This window comes from Mytilus edulis, chromosome 5 (assembly GCF_963676685.1).
Source record: "Mytilus edulis chromosome 5, xbMytEdul2.2, whole genome shotgun sequence".
In the NCBI taxonomy this organism is placed as follows: domain Eukaryota; kingdom Metazoa; phylum Mollusca; class Bivalvia; order Mytilida; family Mytilidae; genus Mytilus; species Mytilus edulis.
The window spans coordinates 57,428,180-57,450,059 of record NC_092348.1 but is presented as its reverse complement, the minus strand read 5'-3'; the positions used below and the strand labels follow the sequence as shown (position 1 = coordinate 57,450,059).

Below are 21,880 nucleotides of genomic sequence, written 5' to 3'. Positions count from 1 at the left end.
AATAGATATAAGAAGATGTGGTATGAGTGCCAATGAGACAACTCTCCATCCAAGTCACAATTTATAAAAGTAAATCATTATAGGTCAAGGTACAGTCTTCAACACTGAGACTAGGCTCACCCGAACAACAGCCTATAAAGGGCCCAAGTAATTACTAGTTTTAAACCATTCAAACAGGGAAAAAAACGGTCTAATCTGTATAAAAACAAGAAACGAGAAATACTTATGAACCACATTAACAGACGACAACCACTGAACATCAGATTCCTGACTTAGGACAGGTGCAAACAATTACAGTGGGATAAAATGCACATATGACAGAAGGAAACTTCATAACATATTAAAGGCATCTATATACAAAGTATGAAGGATCCAGGTCTTTTACCTTCTGCAATATAAAGCTTTTAAGATGTTAGCTAATTACGCCACCGCCGCCAGACCAATATCCCTATGTCGATCTTTCTGCAACAGAAATCACAGGCTCAACAAAAACAAGAATCAGTTTGAAAGGATTGAAGAATAAATGTAAAATAAGGCAAATGAGAAAACCAACAAAACGGACTCATTTATGTCTTAGGTATAATTAAGCAAATTGCAAAACCAAAAGCTCAAACACACCAAACGAATTAACACTACCTGTTATATTACCAACCCAGTACATGTACAGACATTTTGTTATGTAGAATATAGTGGACTTACACTGGTTTTACAGCCAGCCAAATCTCACTTGTATGACAGTTCCAAAAAAAATCATAAAATTGAAGTATTACAAAACAGTATTATAATAATTTATTATCAATATTGCACATAAACAAATAGTATAATTAACAACATATGATATAATGAAACAACCAGGAATGTCGATAATTAACATAAATTTTCAAGAATTAATATTCAATTAATTGTTTAATTTGAGTTTTATTATATGCTTAGCGAGAGTTGTATTATTTTTAGGACTTTTAAATGATCAGCACATGTCATTATTTAAACAATCTGGAATCTTGGATTCCCCTTTTTCCATAATAAAATAAAGAATACGCACACAAAAACAGTTTATAACATACATCATCCAGCCTCAAGCCAAATAAAAATATATGTGTGGTTCCAGTAACCCTACCGTCCCTACTTTTTTGGCTTAAAAATAGCCTACCCTAAACATTTTATTGTCATTTTTCGTTAAGCACTATTAAAGTCAGAATGTTGCTCCCGTAGACTCAATGTAAAAAAAAAAACATCAAATAAAAAAAATTCCCTACCTACCTACCCTAACTATTTTTCAGATGTAACTGGAACCACACATACTTTTTTATTTGGCCTCATATAACTAGAGGCTCTAAAGAGCCTGTGTCGCTCACCTTGGTCTATGTGAATATTAAACAAAGGACGCAGATGGATTCATGACAAAATTGTGTTTTTGCGATGGTGATGTGTTTGTACATCTTACTTTACTGAACATTCTTACTGCTTACAATTATCTCTATTTATAATGAACTTGGCCCAGTAGTCTCAGAGGAGAAGATTTTTGTAAAAGATAAATAAGATTTACGAAAAATGGTTAAAAATTGACTATAAAGGGCAATAACTCCTAAAGGGGTTAACTGACCATTTCAATCATGTTGACTTATTTGTAAATCTTACTTTGCCCAACATTATTGCTGTTTACAGTTTATCTCTATCTATAATAATATTCAAGATAATAACCAAAAAACAGCAAAATTTCCTTAAAGTTACCAATTCAGGGGCAGCAACCCAACAACAGGTTGTCCGATTCATCTGAAAATTTCAGGGCAGATAGATCTTGAACTGATAATCAATTTTATTCCATATCAGATTAGCTCTAAATGCTTTGGTTTTTGAGTCATAAGCCAAAAACTGCATTTTACCCCTATGTTCTATTTTTAGCTGTGGTGGCCATCTTGGTTGGTTGGCCGGGTCACGCCACACATTTTTTAAACTAGATACCCTAATGATGATTGTGGACAAGTTTGGTTAAATTTGTCTCAGTAGTTTCAGAGGAGAAGATTTTTGTACAAGATAACAAACCTTCACGAAAAATTGACAAAAAATGACTATAAAGGGCAATAACTCCTTAAGGGGTCAACTGACCATTTTGATCATGTTGACTTTTTTGTAGATCTTACTTTGCTGAACATTATTGCTATTTACAGTTTATCTCTATCTATAATTATATTCAAGATAATAATCAAAAATGGTGAAATTTCCCTAAAATGACCAATTTTGGGGCAGCAACCCAACAACGGGTTGTCTGATTTATCTGAAAATTTCAGGGCAGATAGATCTTGACCTGATAAACAATTTTACCCCTGTCAGATTTGCTCGAAATGCTTTGGTTTTTGAGTTATAAGCCAAAAACTGCATTTTACCCCTATGTTCTATTTTTAGCCATGGCGGCCATCTTGGTTAGTTGGCGGGGTCACACCACACATTTTTTAAACTAGATACCCCAATGATGATTGTGGCCAAGTTTGGTTTAATTTGGCCCAGCAGTTTCAGAGGAGAAGATTTTTGTAAAAGTTAACGACGACGGACGACGGACGACGACTGACGACGACGGACGCCGACGGACGCCGGACGCAAAGTGATGGGAAAAGCTCACTTGGCCCTTCGGGCCAGGTGAGCTAAAAAAATGAACAAAAAACAAATATGTAACGCAGCAACAAACGACAACCACTGAATTAAAGACTCCTGACTTTGGACAGGCACATACATACAGAATGTGGCGAGGTTAAACATGTTAGCGGAATCCCAACCCTCCCCTTAACCTTGGACAGTGGTGTAACAGTACAACATAAGAACGAACTATACAAAGTTGAAAAAGGCTTAACTCATCAGATAGACACAAATAGAAATACATCTTAACAAAAACAGAGAGTGGACGTGACCGAGTACTTGTACATCCCATAAAAAAAGACACTCAGTACAGATCTGAGAGTACTCGCAGTTACTGACAGCTAGTTCAATGCCAATTACAACTAATAAAAAGTAATGCATCTGAGACTAAATTATCAATCATTACACATCCAGCAGCACGGTAAACAACATCTCCGTAAAAATGAGGATGTGCTATCCCTTTGGAAATAAGTTTTCTACAGGTAGAACCAAACTTCAAAACCAAATCTAGAATTTAGTAAAGATTTTAAGTGATTTGTGGTAACGAAATCCCTGACTTAATAATTTACCAGTAATACATATATTTCGTTCATTAAAATCCAAAACGTTACAACAGACACGGGCAAAGCGGAGGAGTTGTGATATACAAACACCGTAAGATAGTACCAAAGGAACATCACCATTTAAACAAGAGGCTCTTAAGAGCCTGAATCGCTCACCTTAAATTTTTTGCTTAAATCTTCCATGAATGATTATTTTGGGTTTTCAATTTATATAAATGGTTCTTCGATTCTGTCATATCTTCTTCAAAAGCAAAAACAAGAGTGGACACACTGAAATGTCTCGTTTGTCTCGTGTTCATAATATAATTTATGATGAAAGTATAAAAAAACATTGCATACCCAAAGCATTACATTATTGCTGTTTACAGTTTATCTACATCTATAATAATATTCAAGATAATAACCAAAAACAGCAAAATTTCCTTAAAATTACCAATTCAGGGGCGGCAACCCAACAACGGGTTGTCCGATTCATCTGACAATTTCAGGGCAGATAGATTTTTACCTGATAAACAATTTTACCTCGTGTCAGATTTGCTCTAAATGCTTTGGTTTTTGAGTTATAAGCTAAAAACTGCATTTTACCCCTATGTTCTACTTTTAGCCATGGCGGCCATCTTGGTTGGTTAGCCGGGTCACCGGACACAATTTTTAAACTAGATACCCTAATAATGATTTTGGCCATGTTTGGTTAAATTTGGCCCAGTAGTTTCAGAGGAGAAGATTTTTGTAAAAGATAACTAAGATTTACAGAAAATGGTTAAAAATTGACTATAAAGGGCCATAACTCCTAAAGGGGTCAACTGACCATTTCGGTCATGTTGACTTATTTGTACATCTTACTTTGCTGAACATTTTTGCTGTTTACAGTGTATCTCTATCTATAATAATATTCATGATAATAACCAAAAACAGCAAAATTTCCTTAAAATAACCAATTCAGAGGCAGCAACCTAACAATCGGTTGTCTGATTCATCTGAAAATTTCAGGGCAGATAGATCTTGACCTGATAAACAATTTTACTCCGTCAGATTTGCTCTAAATGCTTTGGTTTTTGAGTTATAAGCTAAAAACTGCCTTTTACCCCTATGTTCTATTTTTAGCCATGACGGCCATGTTTTTTTATGAAATGAGAATTAAAACACAAACTTTATTTTAGATATCCTAGGAATCAATCAGATGAAGTTTGGTTTGAATTGGTTCAGTAGTTTCAGAGGAGAAGATCTTTGAAATAGTTTACGACGGACGGACGACGACGGACGCCAAGTGATGGCAAAAGCTCACATTTCCTTTTGGAAAGGTAAGCTAAAAAGGAAAATTAACAATAAGGAACGAAGTTTGGAAAGCAAAACAAATACTTTTAAAGTTATCATTACACATGAGCATATAAATCAATACTTTTCGCTTGGGTTTGGATGACTTTTAAATAAAACGACCATAAACTCAATTAAAATCAACAAAGCACTAAAATGACCTTTAATATAAAACTTTTTTTGGGCAATTTTATCAAGGACTATCAAGTGAGATGTAAATATTTCTGTACTTAACTTTTAAATTCCACATATTTTTTTCTTCATGTTTTTTAAAAGTTCAATATCCTTATAAATGCATCAATATCCCATATCCCATTTACTTTTAGGACAAATATCCCATATCCTTAAAATTAAAATGGCAAATATTCCGTATCCCAATATACCCTATACAAGCCTCTGCAATGAAGTTAGAATTTTTTTACACTGCTTATTTGACAAAATCTTATAGTAAAAATAAAATGATGACAAAGGATCATTTTTGTATGTCATTTGTTTCATTTCAAAATGAGAAATGATATCTAACTGAAACTTACAGCTTATTTCCTATTCCCTATTCGTTACCTATTCCCTATTCCCTATTCGTTACCTATTCCCTATTCCCTATTCGTTACCTATTCGTTACTTGTTCCCTATTCCCTATCGTTACCTATTCGTTACTTATTCTCTATTCCCTATTCGTTACCTATTCTCTATTCCTTATTTGTTACCTATTCCCTATTCCCTATTCGTTACCTATATTCGTTACTTATTCCCTATTCCCTATCGTTACCTATTCGTTACTTATTCCCTATTCCTTATTCGTTACTTATTCGATTTTTGATAGCCTTCCCCCTTTTTAATTGTTTATACTCTTATATCTGGTAATAGTTCTAAATTTGTTGAGGTAAAATGATCTTTTTATGACCTATTTATATGTGTTTGTGCTCAACCGATCCTTTTACTTTATGTTCGATACTCATTTGTTCCTTATTTGATTTTTATACGTTCTACCTTTTAACTGCTTTATGTCCGTATGTTTGAAGATGGATCTTGGTTCGAAGGGATGAAATCACCGTGTTAGCGCTTGTATAAAAAAAAGAAGATGTGGTATAATTGCCAATGAGACAACACCCCACAATAGACCAAAATGACACAGATATTATCAACTATAGGTCACTGTACGGCCTTCAACAATGAGCATAGCCCAAACCTATAAAAGGCCCAGACATGACAATCTCAAACAATTCAAACAACAAAACTAACGGCCGTATTTCATACACAAAAAAATAAACGGAAAACAAATATGTAACACAAAAACAAACGATAACTACTTAATTTCAGGCTCTTGTCTAGGGACAGGCACATACTAACATAATGTGGTGGGGTTAAACATGTTAGCAGGGTGTACATCGTTTCGGAGCATGCTATAAAACCTTGTTTAATTCGTTCCATTACTCGCTTATAATTCGCTTATAATACGTGTATCATATACGTTGCACCTTTTAAAACATGATTTTCCATTGTTTTGTTGTCTCTGGTGGTATATTTGGGTTCTTAGAGGTGATATGACTCTATAAGCGCATATGTACCCGTTCCAGCGCTCGGTTAATACCCTGTTACCTATTCGTTACCTATTCACTTATAATACGTTTGTTATACATTGCACCTTTTAGAAAAGATTTTCAATTGTGTCCATGTCTCTGGTGGTAACAATGTGTTCTTAGAGATGAAATGACCCTATTAGCGCGGATGTACGGTCCAGTGGCGGATCCAGAAAAAAATTTGGGGGTGGTCCCAAATGAATATTGAATGGTATGAAAAAGGTTAAAAAATACCTTCGACATTATGGAAGATCATGAATTTGGACAACACCATGCAATGCACATATTCCTAGGTAAAGGAATTTAAAGACTTGTAAAACTGATTTTTATTTAAGACTCTATACAATATCTTGCAATCTAAAATAGCACAACATACAGAAGAAGAAGAAAATACAACTGTCATCTGAATTAGGCAAGCTGTAAAAAAGGTTCAGCTAAAATGTTCCGAATTGGTAAAAATAGTTCTACGTAAAATTGTTCAAAATTTACTAATTTAACAAACTTAAGAGTCAGTTATCAGGTCATTCAACATCATGCGTCGCGGGTGTTTCCTTGCAAGGTTATCTATAATTTGTTTAATGTAGTTAGGTTTTTAAAAGTGATAACTCACTGTTGGATCGCTCACATTCGCAACTCGTCACCCCCATGGTAGCTATGATTTTTAAGATAACAGAAATATTTGGAAAGTCTGTTTTGCAATATTCTTTCAGAGCACCGGCTACAGTTTCTGGTTTTGAAAGCATTGACTCGCAAGTCTTTTACCACAAACGCAGTTCAGAAGGCATTGTAGATGGACTCGGCAAATCAGTATGGTAAAAGTCTACAAAATGTTTAATTTCATCAAATGTTGCGCTTTGTACAAATGCGGGTACCAACTTCAGTGCTTGAATTGCTGTTGATGTTGGGGGAAAAGGGGTGGGGGCTCAAAGAGATAAACAAATTTAATTAAATTCATTCATAATGATTGTTTTTTTCAAAATGTACTTACATGAAATTTAAAACCGAGACTCCGTTAGTTGGACAATGCAATTATATATGGAAATTTCATTTAAAAATACAAAAATAATTTGTATTTACCTTGCAAAATAAGAAGTCAACTTCTTCATATTGACGAGCTGTTTTGACAATTTAATTACATGTATACAGGTGAAACGCATTGATCTGTATTCTATCATTGTGACACCTCCAGGTATCCAGGTAATCCATAACCAATTAGTGCGATGAAAGGATTAATCTTAAGTGTTAATTTGTTAATTAGCTAGTTATTGAAAAAATAGACACTTTAAAAAATTTTGAGGTTTGTCATGGGGGTGGTCCGATGCGCCGTGGGACCACCCCCTGGATCCGCCACTGAGTACCCGTTCCAGCGCTCGGTTAATACCCTGTTACCTATTCACTTTTAATACGTTTGTTGTACGTTGCACCTTTTAAAAAGGATTTTCAATTGTGTCCATGTCTCTGGTGGCAACAATGTGTTTTTAGAGATGAAATGACCTTATTAGCGTGCATGTTCCCTATCCAGCGCTCGGTTAATACCCTGTTACCTATTCGTTACCTATTCACTTATAATACGTTTGTTGTACGTTACACCTTTTAGAAAAGGATTTTCAATTAAGTTCACATCTCTGGTTGTAATAATGTGTTCTTATAGATGAAATAACCCTATTAGCGAGTATGTACTCGTTCCAGCGCTCGGATAATACCCTGTTACTTATTCGTTCCTTATTCGCTTTTAATGCGCAGGGTATACGTTGCACCTTGAAATAAATCGTTTTTTAATTGTGTTCATTTCTCTGGTGGTAACAATGTGTTCTTAGGGATGAAATGACCCTATTAGCGTGCATGTACCCGTTCACGCTCTCGGTTAATACCCTGTTACCTATTCGTTACCTATCACTTATAATACGTTTGTTGTACATTGCACCTTTTAGAAAAGGATTTTCAATTGTGTCCATGTCTCTGGTGGTAACAATGTGTTCTTAGAGATGAAATGACCCTATTAGCGTGCATGTACCAGTTCCAGCTCTCGGTTAATACCCTGTTACCTATTTGTTACCTATTCACTTATAATACGTTTGTTGTACGTTGCACCTTTTAGAAAAGGATTTTCAATTGTGTCCATGTCTCTGGTTATAACAATGTGTTCTTAGAGATGAAATGTGTTCTTAAAGATGAAATGACCCGCTCGGTTAACTTATTCGTTCCTTAATCGCTTTTAATACGCGTGGTTTACGTTGCACCTTGAAATAAATCGTTTTTTAATTTGTGTTCATGTCTCTGGTGGTAATTATGTGTTCTCTGAGTTGAAAAAAAAACTATTAGCGCATATGTACCCATTTCGGTTCTTAGAGGTGAAATAACCCTAATAGAACATATCTTCCAGTTTCAGCGCTCGACTCAGTGATACCCTGTTACTTATTCGCTTTTAAAACGTGTGTTATGCGTTACACTTTAAAAAAGAAATATTTTTGTGTCTCTGGTGGTAACTGTCGGTTCTTAGAAGTGAAATAACCCTAATTGAACATATGTACCCGTTTCAGCGCTCGACTGATACCCTGTTACTTATTCGTTCCTTATTCGATTTTAATACGCGTGGTATACGCTGCACCTTGGAATAAATCGATTAGAACACATTATTACCACCAGAGATATGAACTTAATTGAAAATCCTTTTCTAAAAGGTGCAACGTTCAACAAACGTATTATAAGTGAATACATGTAGGTATCAAATAGGTAACAGGGTATTAACCGAGCGCTGGAACAGGTGAATGCGCGGTAATAGGATAATTTCATCTCTAAGAACACATTGTTACCACCAGAGACATGAACACAATTAGAAAACGATTTATTTTAAAGTGCAACGTATACCCTGCGCATTAAAAGCGAATAAGAACGAATAAGTAACAGGGTATCAGTCGAGCGCTGAAACGGGTACATATATTCTATTAGGATAATTTCACCTCTAAGAACCAACAGTTACCACCAGAGACACAAAGCTATGATACCGTGTGGAAGTGAATGTCAACCAAGCCTACATGCACGAATGTAACTAGCGATGAAAACTAACTATGGCATCAATATTCAATTTTTACGAAGTTTTTGGATTATAAAATTAAAAAATTGTTATGTTTTTAGATAAAGTTTTTGTATTATTGAAACATTATATACCCTTCCGGAGCACCTGAGATCACCCCTAGTTTTTGTTGGGGTTCGTGTTGTTTATTCTTTAGTTTTCTATGTTGTGTCATGTGTACTATTGTTTTTCTGTTTGTCTTTTACATTTTTAGCCATGGCGTTGTCAGTTTGTTTTAGATTAATGAGTTTGACTGTCCCTTTGGTGTCTTTCGTCCCTCTTTTATAATGTAATTTGAAAAAAAAAATATACCTATATGGTCCAAATACTCATATAGTCCGGCCCGTTAATAACCAAACGAGTATTATACTCATATGGTCATGACCATACCCGTATGGTCCAAATACTCATATGGTCCGGAACATATATAATGAACGCATTTCTAACCCTTTTGAAACCATAAAGCACATGCATATGTATAAAGAAAATTGCAAAAGATTTTTTTTTTTTTTATTAGATACTATAATCAATAACAGATAAGAATAACAATACATTAAATCATTCGAAAACTGTTCATCTCAAAATGTTTACATGTTTAATAAATGTTCAATACTGTTCAATCACACAATTGACCACTGAGCGTTTTTCAGCTCTATTGTTTTTTTTTACTATACATTCAATTTTTACTTGAGGTCAACAATGTTAATTTTAGAACTGTATTTTCTTCAATTTAAGTACCTTGCTTAACTGCAAAAAAGATATGTTTTAGGAAAACAAAGTTCTTAATCCCAACTTCGAAGATATTTATAAATATCTTGTTTTGGACCACTTGGTATTTTTTGCAATTTATTTTAATGTTATGATAATGTACTTCAAAGGTTAGTTTTATTTATAGAGGAGATTAAAAAATGCAGAAGAATATAAGCTCTCTAAATATAAAAATGCTGTATATTATATTCCCATGAAGCATTTAAAATAAGAAAAGCAAAACCTGAACCTCGTTGGCATTTTGACTGTCCCTCTGGTATCTTTCGTCCCTCTTTTTTAGATATCCATGATTTATCCTTATTCTGTACATGGGATTTGAAAACTGACATGTATTCTTTTAACTTGGGACCTCAATCAAAATATTTCCATAGCTTAACTCACCTGGGTTTATAGGTCCAGGCAATAACGAGGCCCCTCATGGGGGGTCCTAGTAATCACATAATCACCATTGTTTTGCCAATATAATCACATAATCATTAAATATTTGCTTATCTTTAGTAATCAAATAATCATAAACTAAAAATACAGTCCTAGGTAATCAAATAATCATGAAATATTTGGCTTAATAATCAAATAATCATTAAAAAAACGGCCAAGTAATCACATAATCAAAAACCCCATGAGGGCCCTCAATAACCTACCAGTTGTACCTTATGAGGACAAAACCTTTGCTGCAGGGATTTTTTTTATAAATTAAAGAGGGGAAGGGTAGGTGGCACCTCAATCAACTCCCAAAATCAATCCCAACCTGTCTTTTGTGGTCATAAACTTTGTGTCAAAATTTCATAGATTTCTATTTACTTAAACTAAAGTTATAGTGCGAAAACTAAGAAAATGCTTATTTGGGCCCTTTTTGGCCCCTAATTCCTAAACTGTTGGGACCAAAACTTACAAAATCAATCCAAACCTTCCTTTTATGGTCTTGCTGTTTAAATTGCATAGAATAGATTTCTATTTACTTAAACTAAAGTTATAGTGCGAAAACCAAAAGTATTTGGACGACGACGACAACGCCAATGTGATACCAATATACGACCAAAAAATTAAAATTTTTGCGGTCGTATAAAAAAGTTAAAACACTTTACCCATCTTGGTCGTTGGGTCCAAACAACCTTAGGTAATTCCCTATCATTTGTACTTATTGTTGACAAAGCTGTGCCGTAGGGAATTTTTGATAAATTAAAGGTGGGAGGTGGTAACACTACCCAAACTTTAAACCTTATAAAACCTTACCCACCTTGGTCCCATCATTTGTACTAAGTGTGGACAAAACCTTTCCCGAGGGGATTTTTTTTTATGCATTGCAGAATAAAGGAGGTTGTTTCACCCTACCATAATTTGGAACTCAACTAAAATAGTCCCACCTTTTACCACCTGGGGATTCGGGTCAAAGCAACCTTAGGCAATTGGCTATTATTGGTACCGTGTGTGGATAAAAGCTTAGCATAAGGTTGTCTTAAACACATTTCATTTACCTTAAACTTCTCATTTCCTCTTGCTAAACTGCATCTGCTATGATTCTTTAATATGTACACATGTATGAATTTAAATGAAAATTTACACAGTCAAAGCTTATTTGACAAAAATAATCAAAATTATACTAAACCAAAGTGAACCAGAAAGTTGGGCATGGTAAAGACTGTAGTACAGGCACAAATACATCAACTTATATGCATAAGAGCATGTTTCCCTCTTTTTCTTTGAAGTAACCCAGTTTTAACATGACTGCATAAAATTCAAAATCGCAAAGTTTAAACAAATTTGGTAGAAATACAGGATAGTTAAAGAAAAGTTATTGAAATTTTAAAATCTTTAACCCCAAAGTGAATATTTGTGGACACTGCAACCAAAGACAAAAGTCGCAGGCTCAACGAAAACCATGAAAGAGGATCAACATTGATACATAAGGTTTTAACAAGTGAAATAAAATGTAAGTAACAGATGGCATCACCTGGCCAAAATTTAACAATGAACACAAATAGAAAACATTTACATTATTTGATTGTCAAGTCTAAAAATAAACACTGTACTTCAGAATCATAAAATTTACTAATTGTAAATATACTGCATCAACATAATAATACATACTGGTCATATATATATAACGTAACGGTAACCAAATTGCACCGAGTACCCAAATTGCACCTATTAAGCCAAAATAGTAAAAATAATCTAACAAGATTTCCTAGAGACCGTAAACTATAATTTGTATTTTTATGATTTGATACTATGCACATCTTTCAACATAGGTAAAACTATTTAGATATGCACAAAACGTTCACAGTATTTATCAACAGGTGAAGTGTTTACTAAAAAAGCAAAATGTACTGAAACGTCACCATGCGACGTCATCAAAACGTCATCTTTTTAAAATGATCAAATACAATATGTTACAAGTATCCATTTAAAAAAAAATAAAGAGTAAACATGGACAAATATCCAATTGTTCAAAATATTTGAAGAAATTAAAAAAAAGCTCTGTTATTAGAATTTTGACAGTGCGAATTTAAGCATGGATGCAATTTGGGTACTCCTCATTTCAGAATCATTGATGGTTTGGAGGTCAGTTTAGACCAATTTTTCTATGATTCCATATGGATTAAAAATGAAATTGGTGTACTTCTATAATAAAGAAGGATACGGCTACAAAATAAACACAGAATGGAAATTTTTGTCTTTATCATAAAAAAACGTAGGTGAGAGAGACTATGATCATGATGATATGATGGGATGTATACTGTTACATTCATCTAGATTTGGATATTCCTGAAATAAAAAAAAATATATTTGAAGAAGTATTACAACTTTAGTTAAAAGTTAACGATGCAGGATGCAAAGTGATGAGAAAAGCTCACTTGGCCCTTCAGACCAGGTGAGCTAAAAATGGCAAAGTTTACTTAAAACTAATATGAGGCAGGCATTACCTGTAAATGGGGACGAAGTCTGTATGAATTATTTTTTTGTAACTTAAACATTTGTTAAAAAAAAAGAAACGGAAATACCGTAACGTTTCCGATTTTGGTTCTGTTGTTAAGGATTTTAGTTGTGACGTTATTTTAATTATGACGTCATATGCAATGTAAACAAAGAAACGCTATCATCAGGTAACGTTTTTTCATATCATGGAATTATTAAAAATGAAATTGGTATTGCGCGTTCCTTCCTATTTTATACTAGACTGATAAATATATATTTTACTCAAAGTTTCATACAAACGAGACCGGAAAAAGAAAGTACATTGTACATTTCTGCGCATGTCCGGGATTTCAAAACATGACATAAAAAAAATTGAACGATTTTGAGTTCATTACTTAAAACTACTAATTTAGAAGCAGGTTGTCTGATTCATTTGAAAATGTCAGGGCAGACAGATCTTGTCCTGATTAACAATATTACTCCATGTCAGATTTGATGTAAATGCTTTGGTTTCAGAGATTTAAGCCAAATCTACATTTTACCCTTATGTTCTATTTTTAGCTATGGAGGCCATTTTGGTTATATCTTTTAAACACTTTACCCCAATGATGATTGTGGCCAAGTTTGGTTAAGTTTGGCCCAGTAGTTTCAGAGGAGAAGATTTTTGTAAAAGTTCAGGCTAGGTGAGCTAAAAATAGCCAAATAATTTTGATGAGAGAAACCTGTGTTCAAAACCCATAACAATAAGTTTGTTTCACTTTTTTGTCATAATTCCATAAGATGTATCATCTCAAAGATTAAATGAACCTGTCAAAACATGGAAGTCGTCAAGTTAAAGTTAAAATAATTTGGAATTTTCTTGTTTCATAAATAATAAAAAAATAAAAATCTTCCTTTTGGATATCAAATAGTTATCAAAGGTACCAGGATTATAATTTAGTACGCCAGACGCGCGTTTCGTCTACATAAGACTCATCAGTGATGCTCATATCAAAATATTTATAAAGCCAAACAAGTACAAAGTTGAATAGCATTGAGGATCCAAAATTCCAAAAAGTTGTGCCAAATACGGCTAAGGTAATCTATGCCTGGGATGAGAAAATCCTTAGTTTTTCGAAAAATTCAAAGTTTTGTAACAGGAAATTTATTAAAATGACCACATTATTGATATTCAAACAGGAATGCATGACAACTGATGAATTCCAGGAAGACAACTATGAGGATCTGTTTGTGAAATGACAATATAATGTTGTCTTTGTCTGTGGACAAAACTTGGATGAGAATACCATGCATTTTTTGTTTATAACTGTTGAGTAATTATATTTCAAGGATAACGAATTTAAGAAATGATGACAAAATAGCATACCACTCATATTGCTAGAAATGTGAAACATATTTTTTTTTACATATTTGTGGTCTTGAAAGATATTTTTTACTTTTTTTTCCTACCGACCAACTTGACTTTTTAATGTGAAAAATATGTAAACCAGCAAAATTGAAAAACCCTGGCCTAACAGAAAATACATACAAAATTACACTGACATTTGTATAATATAGACATATATTTGGAAACAAGATTTATAAAGTAAATATCAAACTTTAAATGAATTTATAAAAAAAACCATTTTGACAATTTATTTTTTCTGATAATTCCATAATTATAGAATAAATACTTACTTCACCTCTGTTGTCCATAGAGGTCAACATTTGATTAAAATCAATAACAAGGTTATTGAAAGATGGTCGCCCTGATGGATTCTCATGCCAACAGGACTGCATCGTTTTATTAATTATTTCTGAAGCATATGGAGGTCTGCCCATTCTATGACCTTCTTTTAAAAGTTCAAATAATCTTTCCACAGGTACAGATGGATAAGGATTCCCTCCGAGTGTAAATATCTCCCACAACAATACTCCATAGGACCAACTATGAAAAAAAGATTAAAATTGTAAAGAACAAGGATTAATATATTTATGAATAAATTTAAATTACTTAGTGAATCAAAATATGCTTTTATTTCAACCATCTTTGCAATTTTTTTTTACTTGAAGCAAGGTCCTATAAAAATCAGTCATCATAAAGTATCTGTAAGGCCTTTTTTTGGGGAAAATATTACTGCTGTAGAACCTGTGATATAAATTCGTTAAGGTGGTACCCAACACTTTAACTAAAATTAATTTGGCTCCTTTAATTTTCTTAAAATGTTGACAAAGTATTTACTTTGACCCTTTGACAAAAATATAAAAATTTCAAAAAGTTTGAACCAACTGTTTTATCAGAAAAATTACACTGGTTATATAGCAGTTTGACAAACACTTATTTTGATCATTGAGAAGCTTAATACTCCCTTATGAACACAACGTCATTAAAACGTTCTGCTGATTTTACAGAGTTATCTCCCTGTAGTGTTAGGTACCAGGCATGGGGTAATCGTAATCAGTAATCGTAATCAACTGTAATCGATTACATTTTGCAGTGTAATCCTATGTAATCAGTAATCATACCATTTCTGATTACAAGTAATCGTAATGTAATCGATTACATTGCCAAAAACAGGTGTAATCATGATTACTTTTAGATTACTTTAAAGATTACATTCATATGATTACTTGCTGATTACAAATCTTGTATACTGGTATATAGGAAAATAGTATTTGATAGACAATATGAAAATGTAAAGCATCAATAAAATATTCATTAAACTAGTATTCATTATGATGGGACTTTGTTTAATGTGATAAATAGTTTCATCTATATAACAAGTTTTGTATAACCAAGTGTTTTATTTTGTTAACAGTTTACTAAAGGAATTTGCTTTTCAGTTTTTGTGAGATTGAGCTCTTATGATATAAGAGTATGTCTGGAAAGCATTTTTGTTCATTGATTGAAAACTTCTGATATTGACTCCTATTTCATATAAGTATGGCCAATATTTTAATAAAACTACAATGAAATTCAAAAGCAGAAAACATAAAGTTCCAATTTGACTTTGAGGGTCGACATACATAACTGCATGAGCCTTTTTAATTCAAAATGGAATTTAAAATCATATTTCATTTTTTGACAATTTTAATAAATTTTGTTTTCCATAAATATTATGATATATATGTATTCAAAATTTTCAAACAAATTATGACAATTAACCACTTTTTAACATTATTGATATTGCAATTAAGACAATAAAATTTTAATACCCAAGCTCACCTATTGTTTGTTAAAAAAATGGAAGTAACAGGCTATTATTTGAACTTGGAATTATTTTTAATTATGGAATTTGCATAATTTCTTGTGTTAAAATTTTTTGATAAATTCCGTGTTAATTTGTTATTATAATCTTTTGAGCGGTTAATAAAACTTTCCATACAATGTATTTTGGTTAGATAGTGTTGTGCGCGGCACAGTACATTCTATTGAAAATATAGTATTTTCTTTGTAATAGAAAGTGTTGTGCGCAGCACAGAGCATTTCAGTACAGAATAAACATGGAATTTATAAAAAAATTTCAATAACAAGAAATCAAGCAAATTCCATAATTAAAAATAATTCCAAGTTCAAATAATAGCCTGTTAAGTAGTGATTAACACCTGTAAAAACATTTATGGATGTGTCAATTATGTCCTCACAGACAATAAAACTATACTTAATTGATTTTACATTATTTGTCCAGGTTTTTTTGTGAATTGGGCAGTTGGTTAAAATTTGTAGAAAAACAAAGTTATATCTTTTACATAGAAAAAGGACACTTGTCTATAGCTATGTTATCAAATTGCACAAGTTACACTGTACTTGTCTAAATTCTTTTAAATATGATTAATAAATTAATAAAATATTATGACTTTTAAAAAATCACCAAAATTAGCTTTTTCGTGAGGATATAAAGTTATAAAAAATTCTTTAATATTGCAATATACAATAAATATGATGTAATCGTAAGTAATCACAAGTAATCATGATTACTTTAAAGAAAAGTAATCTAATGTAATCAATTACATTTGAAATAAGGTGTAATTGTAATGTAATTGATTACATTTTATAAGCAAAGTAATTGTAATTTAATCGATTACATTTCAAAGTAATCAACCCCAACCCTGTTAGGTACCACCTTAAGATGATGTACAGGCATACATGTCAAGTGACATGATATTCGCGTGTAATACACGCTTTTTTAACAGTTTACACGCGAGGATTTTGTCACATGGCGTGCATTGTACAGTACAATATGAAACAAGTTGAATTAAACTATAGTATCAGTCTTTTGACCTTTGTTTTCGTAAGACTTAATTTCCAGAACATCTACATCATGTTTCTTATAAATGCTAACACAAATTCTTTAGAATCTGGAATCATTTCACTGTTTGTTCAAATCTTTCAGTATTTTAGGCTATAAAATAAAATCCTCTGTTCAAAACAGTTCTCTTTTTTATGTTTTTATTAATATCCAATAATGGCACTTTTCCCTAGTTAATTAAGATTGGAGTTGAGTGCACCTACACAAGGGTGCAATCAACAGTTTTTTTTCTATGACATAATATTTTAGGGACTATGCATGAGTGACCCTTAGTGGTGGAAGGATTAATAAAGATACTTGTATAAAACTAGATATCACTGAAATCAGAATGATCTCTAGTTTATAATGAAATAAAAATAAAGCGACTTTTACTAAAGTTATGGTGCGAAAACCAAGAATAATGCTTACTTGGGCCCCTTTTTGGCCCCTAATTCCTAAACTGTTCATACCTCAACTCCCAAAATCAATCCCAACCTTTCTTTTGTGGTCATAAACCTTGTGTTTAAATTTCATTGATTTCAATTTACTTATACTAAAGTTATTGTGCGAAAACCAAAAATAATGCTTATTTGGGCCCTTTTTTGGCCCCTAATTCCTAAACTGTTTGAACTAAAATCCCCAAAATCAATCCCTACCTTTCTTTTGTGGTCATAACCCTTGTGTCAAAATTTCATAGATTTCTATTTACTTAAACTAAAGTTAAAGTGCGAAAACCAAGAAAATGCTTATTTGGGCCCTTTTTGGCCCCTGATTCCCCCAAAATCAATCCCAACCTTCCTTTTGTGGTTATAAACCTTGTTTTAAAATTTCATAGATTTCTATTAACTTTTACTAAAGTTAGAGTGCGAAAACTAAAAGTATTCGGACGACGACGCAAACGTGATAGCAATATACGACGAAAAATTAAAATTTTTGCGGTCGTATAAAAATCTAAATACATGGTTAGATTCAGCATATTGAAGAACCCCATACATTCAATTTTTGTTGAAATCAAACAAAGTTTAATTTTTGACCCTTTGGACCTTAAAGGGAAACTTCGCAAAAAAATCAAAAATTGATATTATGTCCATTCTGTATAAAAATGCTCAAATTCATAGATATTAAAGTTTTATTCTGCTAGATAAGAGATCACCATCGATTTTAAATTTAGAGTATCAATTCTCTCCGTTTGGCCATTTTGTCACCTTTGCCGATTTGAACCCATGATATGTCTAAGGACCAAAACTACAGTAACCAAATGTAGTCGTAATTGCGTGTCGATATCTTGTCAATCGTATAACCTAAATAATGTCAGTCGTTATATTCCGCTGATCTCCGTCTAATCTCCGATTGCTACATTAACGATAGGCTATAAGGCCGCTAGAGGGCGCAGAATTATTCGAGTTATCAATCGTACAGTTGTTTAATCCGACTAGTTACTAACTTGATACGGAAAATGTTCTTATTTTTTTAAAAATAACCATGATCTGGTTTTTTTAGACTGATAATATTGGAATTAGTTAAAGTAAAAAAGTCAAATTTCAAATCATAAATAAGTGTTCCGTGAAACTTAAATTGTTTTTGAAAATCTAATTAGTTCATAATTCTTTTATGTAATAAACTTGATTCAAATAAATTAGGATCTTCGCTCCACTGATCACCCGCATGGCTAAAGGTATTGTAAGGGGTGAGGTGACACGTCCAGGTATTCCAGCGATTTCCTGTCGAGCTTGCAAATGCATGCATCGTTTCACTTCTTAGGGTATTGATCAGTGTACACGGCCGATAACTTATATCTTTCAATTTTGAACTATTAGGTGTATAATATACATCTCTATCTTGCGTGTCCGAAAGTGATATAATATATAGTCATTACTAAACTCATACGCTTGTTTATGAATAACATTTCTGGTGAAAAGAAAATTATTTATAAAAATATAAATAATACCAAAAAAAACCAACAGATTTGATGAAGTAAAAATCTATATACATATTTTTTCCAAGGGTAAATTTGGTAAAATGTAATATATACTTGTTGTCAATGGTGAAGGACAGATTTGAACATGCCAGAAATATTGATTTAAAAAAATGTACGCACTTGTCGACCATTCGTATATATGCCTGGATAATAAGTTAAGGAACTATAGCGCAAATTAAAATATATACATGTTTACATAAAGCGTAGAAAGAAACATACATTTTGCGTAAATTGGGGTAAAAGTTTTGGAAAATGACCAGTCCACGTATGCCAACAGTATGTAATCATCAAATGTCGATAGACTATTGTATACAAAAAGAAGAAGAAGAAGAAGAGATTTAAATACAGGTCGATATTATACAATTACTGTCTTTTGATGAGGTAAATATGCGGTTTTATTGACTTTTGGAAAACTGATATTCACTGAGGCCGACGGTCGAAGTGAATATCAGTTTTTCAAAAGTCAATTAAACCCCATATTTACCGAAACAAAAGACAGTAATTGTTTTATTCCATATTCCGAGAAAAGAAACTGTATTTAATGCCAAACATATACCACAAGAGTGCACACGCTGAAATGTCTCGCCTTCTATACTAATCATTGATATTATGTTGATATTACTAAGTATAAAGCTAAGCTTTAATACAACTGTCACATAAACTTAACATTAACCAAGATAACTAAACAAAGACCAAGGAACCTTGAAAATGAGGTCAAGGTCAGATGAACCATGCCAGGCAGACATGTACAGCTAACAATGCTTCTATACAACATATATAGTTGACTTATTACTTATAGTTTAAGAAAAATAGACCAAAACACAAAAACTTAACACTGTGCAATGAACCGTGAAAATGAGGTCACGGTCAAATAAAACATGCGCGACTGACATAAAGATCATAAAATATTTCCATACACCAAATATAGATGACCTATGGCATATAGTATTAGATAAAAAGACCAAAACTCAAAAACTTAACTTTGACCACTGAACCATGAAAATGAGGTCAAGGTCACATGACATCTGCCCGCTAGATAGGTACACCTTACAATCATTCCATACAACAAATATAGTAGACCTATTGCATATAGTATGAGAAAAACAGACCAAAACACAAAAATTTAACTATAACCACTGAACCATAAAAATTAGGTCAAGGTCAGATGACACCTGCCAGTTGGACATGTACACCTTACAGTCCTTCCATACATCGAATATACTAGCCCTATTGCTTGTAGTATCTGAGATATGGACTTGACCACCAAAACTTAACCTTGTTCACTGATCCATGAAATGAGGTCGAGGTCAAGTGAAAACTGTCTGACAGACATGAGGACCTTTCAAGGTACGCACATATCAAATATAGTTATCCTATTACTTATAATAAGAGAGAATTCAACATTACAAAAAATCTGAACTTTTTTTTCAAGTGGTCACTGAACCATGAAAATGAGGTCAAGGACATTGGACATGTGACTGACGGAAACTTCGTAACATGAGGCATATATATACAAAGTATGAAGCATCCAGGTCTTCCAACTTCTAAAATATAAAGCTTTTAAGAAGTTAGCTAGGATCACTATCCCTATGTCGAGCTTTCTGCAACAAAAGTTGCAGGCTCGACAAAAATCAAATTGTACATGAAACATTTTACCATAACGTTGCATGTAAAAGCGCGTGACGTTTAGCGCGGTGAATAACACTTTCTCAGGTGAATATGCTTTTTTATTCAAAATCCAATTCATATAGAGATAGTTATCAAAGGTACCAGGATTATAAACCTACTAAAATAATACCATTATGGAATAAATAACTTTATTTGGCTCATCGAAGTTATGGACATTTATATATCAACTAGATTGTTCTTGAAAAAAGGAAGAAATTCATCATCATCACAATTGTTCCGACATGTATGTAATATGTACGCAACTAGAAGTACACTAATAATCCTTGAGGGATGTGAATATTTCCCAGGAAAACTATAGAGTATCAAAGTTTCAAATCAATTTCAGGATTTATTTTCTCTCTTGATATTCAATGACAGCAATTTAAAGAATAAACTGCTTGTCCGCTTTAGGGGTATTCTTTCCAGTTGAAACAGACTTATAATTACATTAAAAAATAGGGAAAGATGGCATTATATTTGTTCAATTTTTTTATACATCGTTGGTCAAATAGCTAAAGTATTATATATAGTTACGGTGTGAGACGAAGAGTATTTTAAGAAGGACATTCCCGATTATGTATAAATTTTGTTGATGTTTTTCACACTTGAAAAGCATTGGACCCTTTGGACCTTAATGTAGACCCATTTGAAAACAGGACCAAAAATAAAGAATCTGAATATACGGTTAGGTTTAGCATATCAGAGAACCCCAAATAATTAATTTTTTGATGAAATCAAACAAAGTTTAATTTTGGACCCTTTTGGCCCCGAATTGATAAGGACCAAAACTCCCAAAAAATCAATTCAAATCTTCCTTTTGTGGTCATAAACCTTGTGTTAAAATTTCATGTATTTCCATTTAATTATACTAAAGTTATTGAGCAACAAACAAGAAAAATGCTTATTTTGGACCTGTTTTTGGCCTCAAATTCCTAAACTGTAGGGACTAAAACTCTCAAAATCAATCTCGACCTTCCTTTTGTGGTCAAAAACCTTGTGTATATATTTCATAGATTTCTATTTCCTTTTACTTAAGTTTGAGTGGCGAAAACCAAATGTCTTCGGACACCAACAACCACGACATTGACGCCGAGGCCAACATGATACCTATATACATGTAC

General features: G+C 32.7%; 1 protein-coding gene across 2 annotated transcripts in view; it reads right to left on the bottom strand.

Moving 5' to 3' along the window:
- Positions 1 to 9,657: 9,657 nt before the first annotated feature.
- Positions 9,658 to 21,880, bottom strand: part of LOC139524033 (fibroblast growth factor receptor 2-like) — a 49,741-nt gene continuing 37,518 nt past the window's right edge. For both annotated transcript variants that reach the window (XM_071318557.1, XM_071318558.1), the window contains exons 14-15: positions 14,523 to 14,772; positions 9,658 to 12,695 (exon numbers count right to left, since the gene is read on the bottom strand). In XM_071318557.1, coding sequence (XP_071174658.1) covers positions 12,642 to 12,695; positions 14,523 to 14,772 — 304 coding nt within the window. In that variant the 3' untranslated portion in view covers positions 9,658 to 12,641. The remainder of the gene's footprint in view (positions 12,696 to 14,522; positions 14,773 to 21,880) is intronic.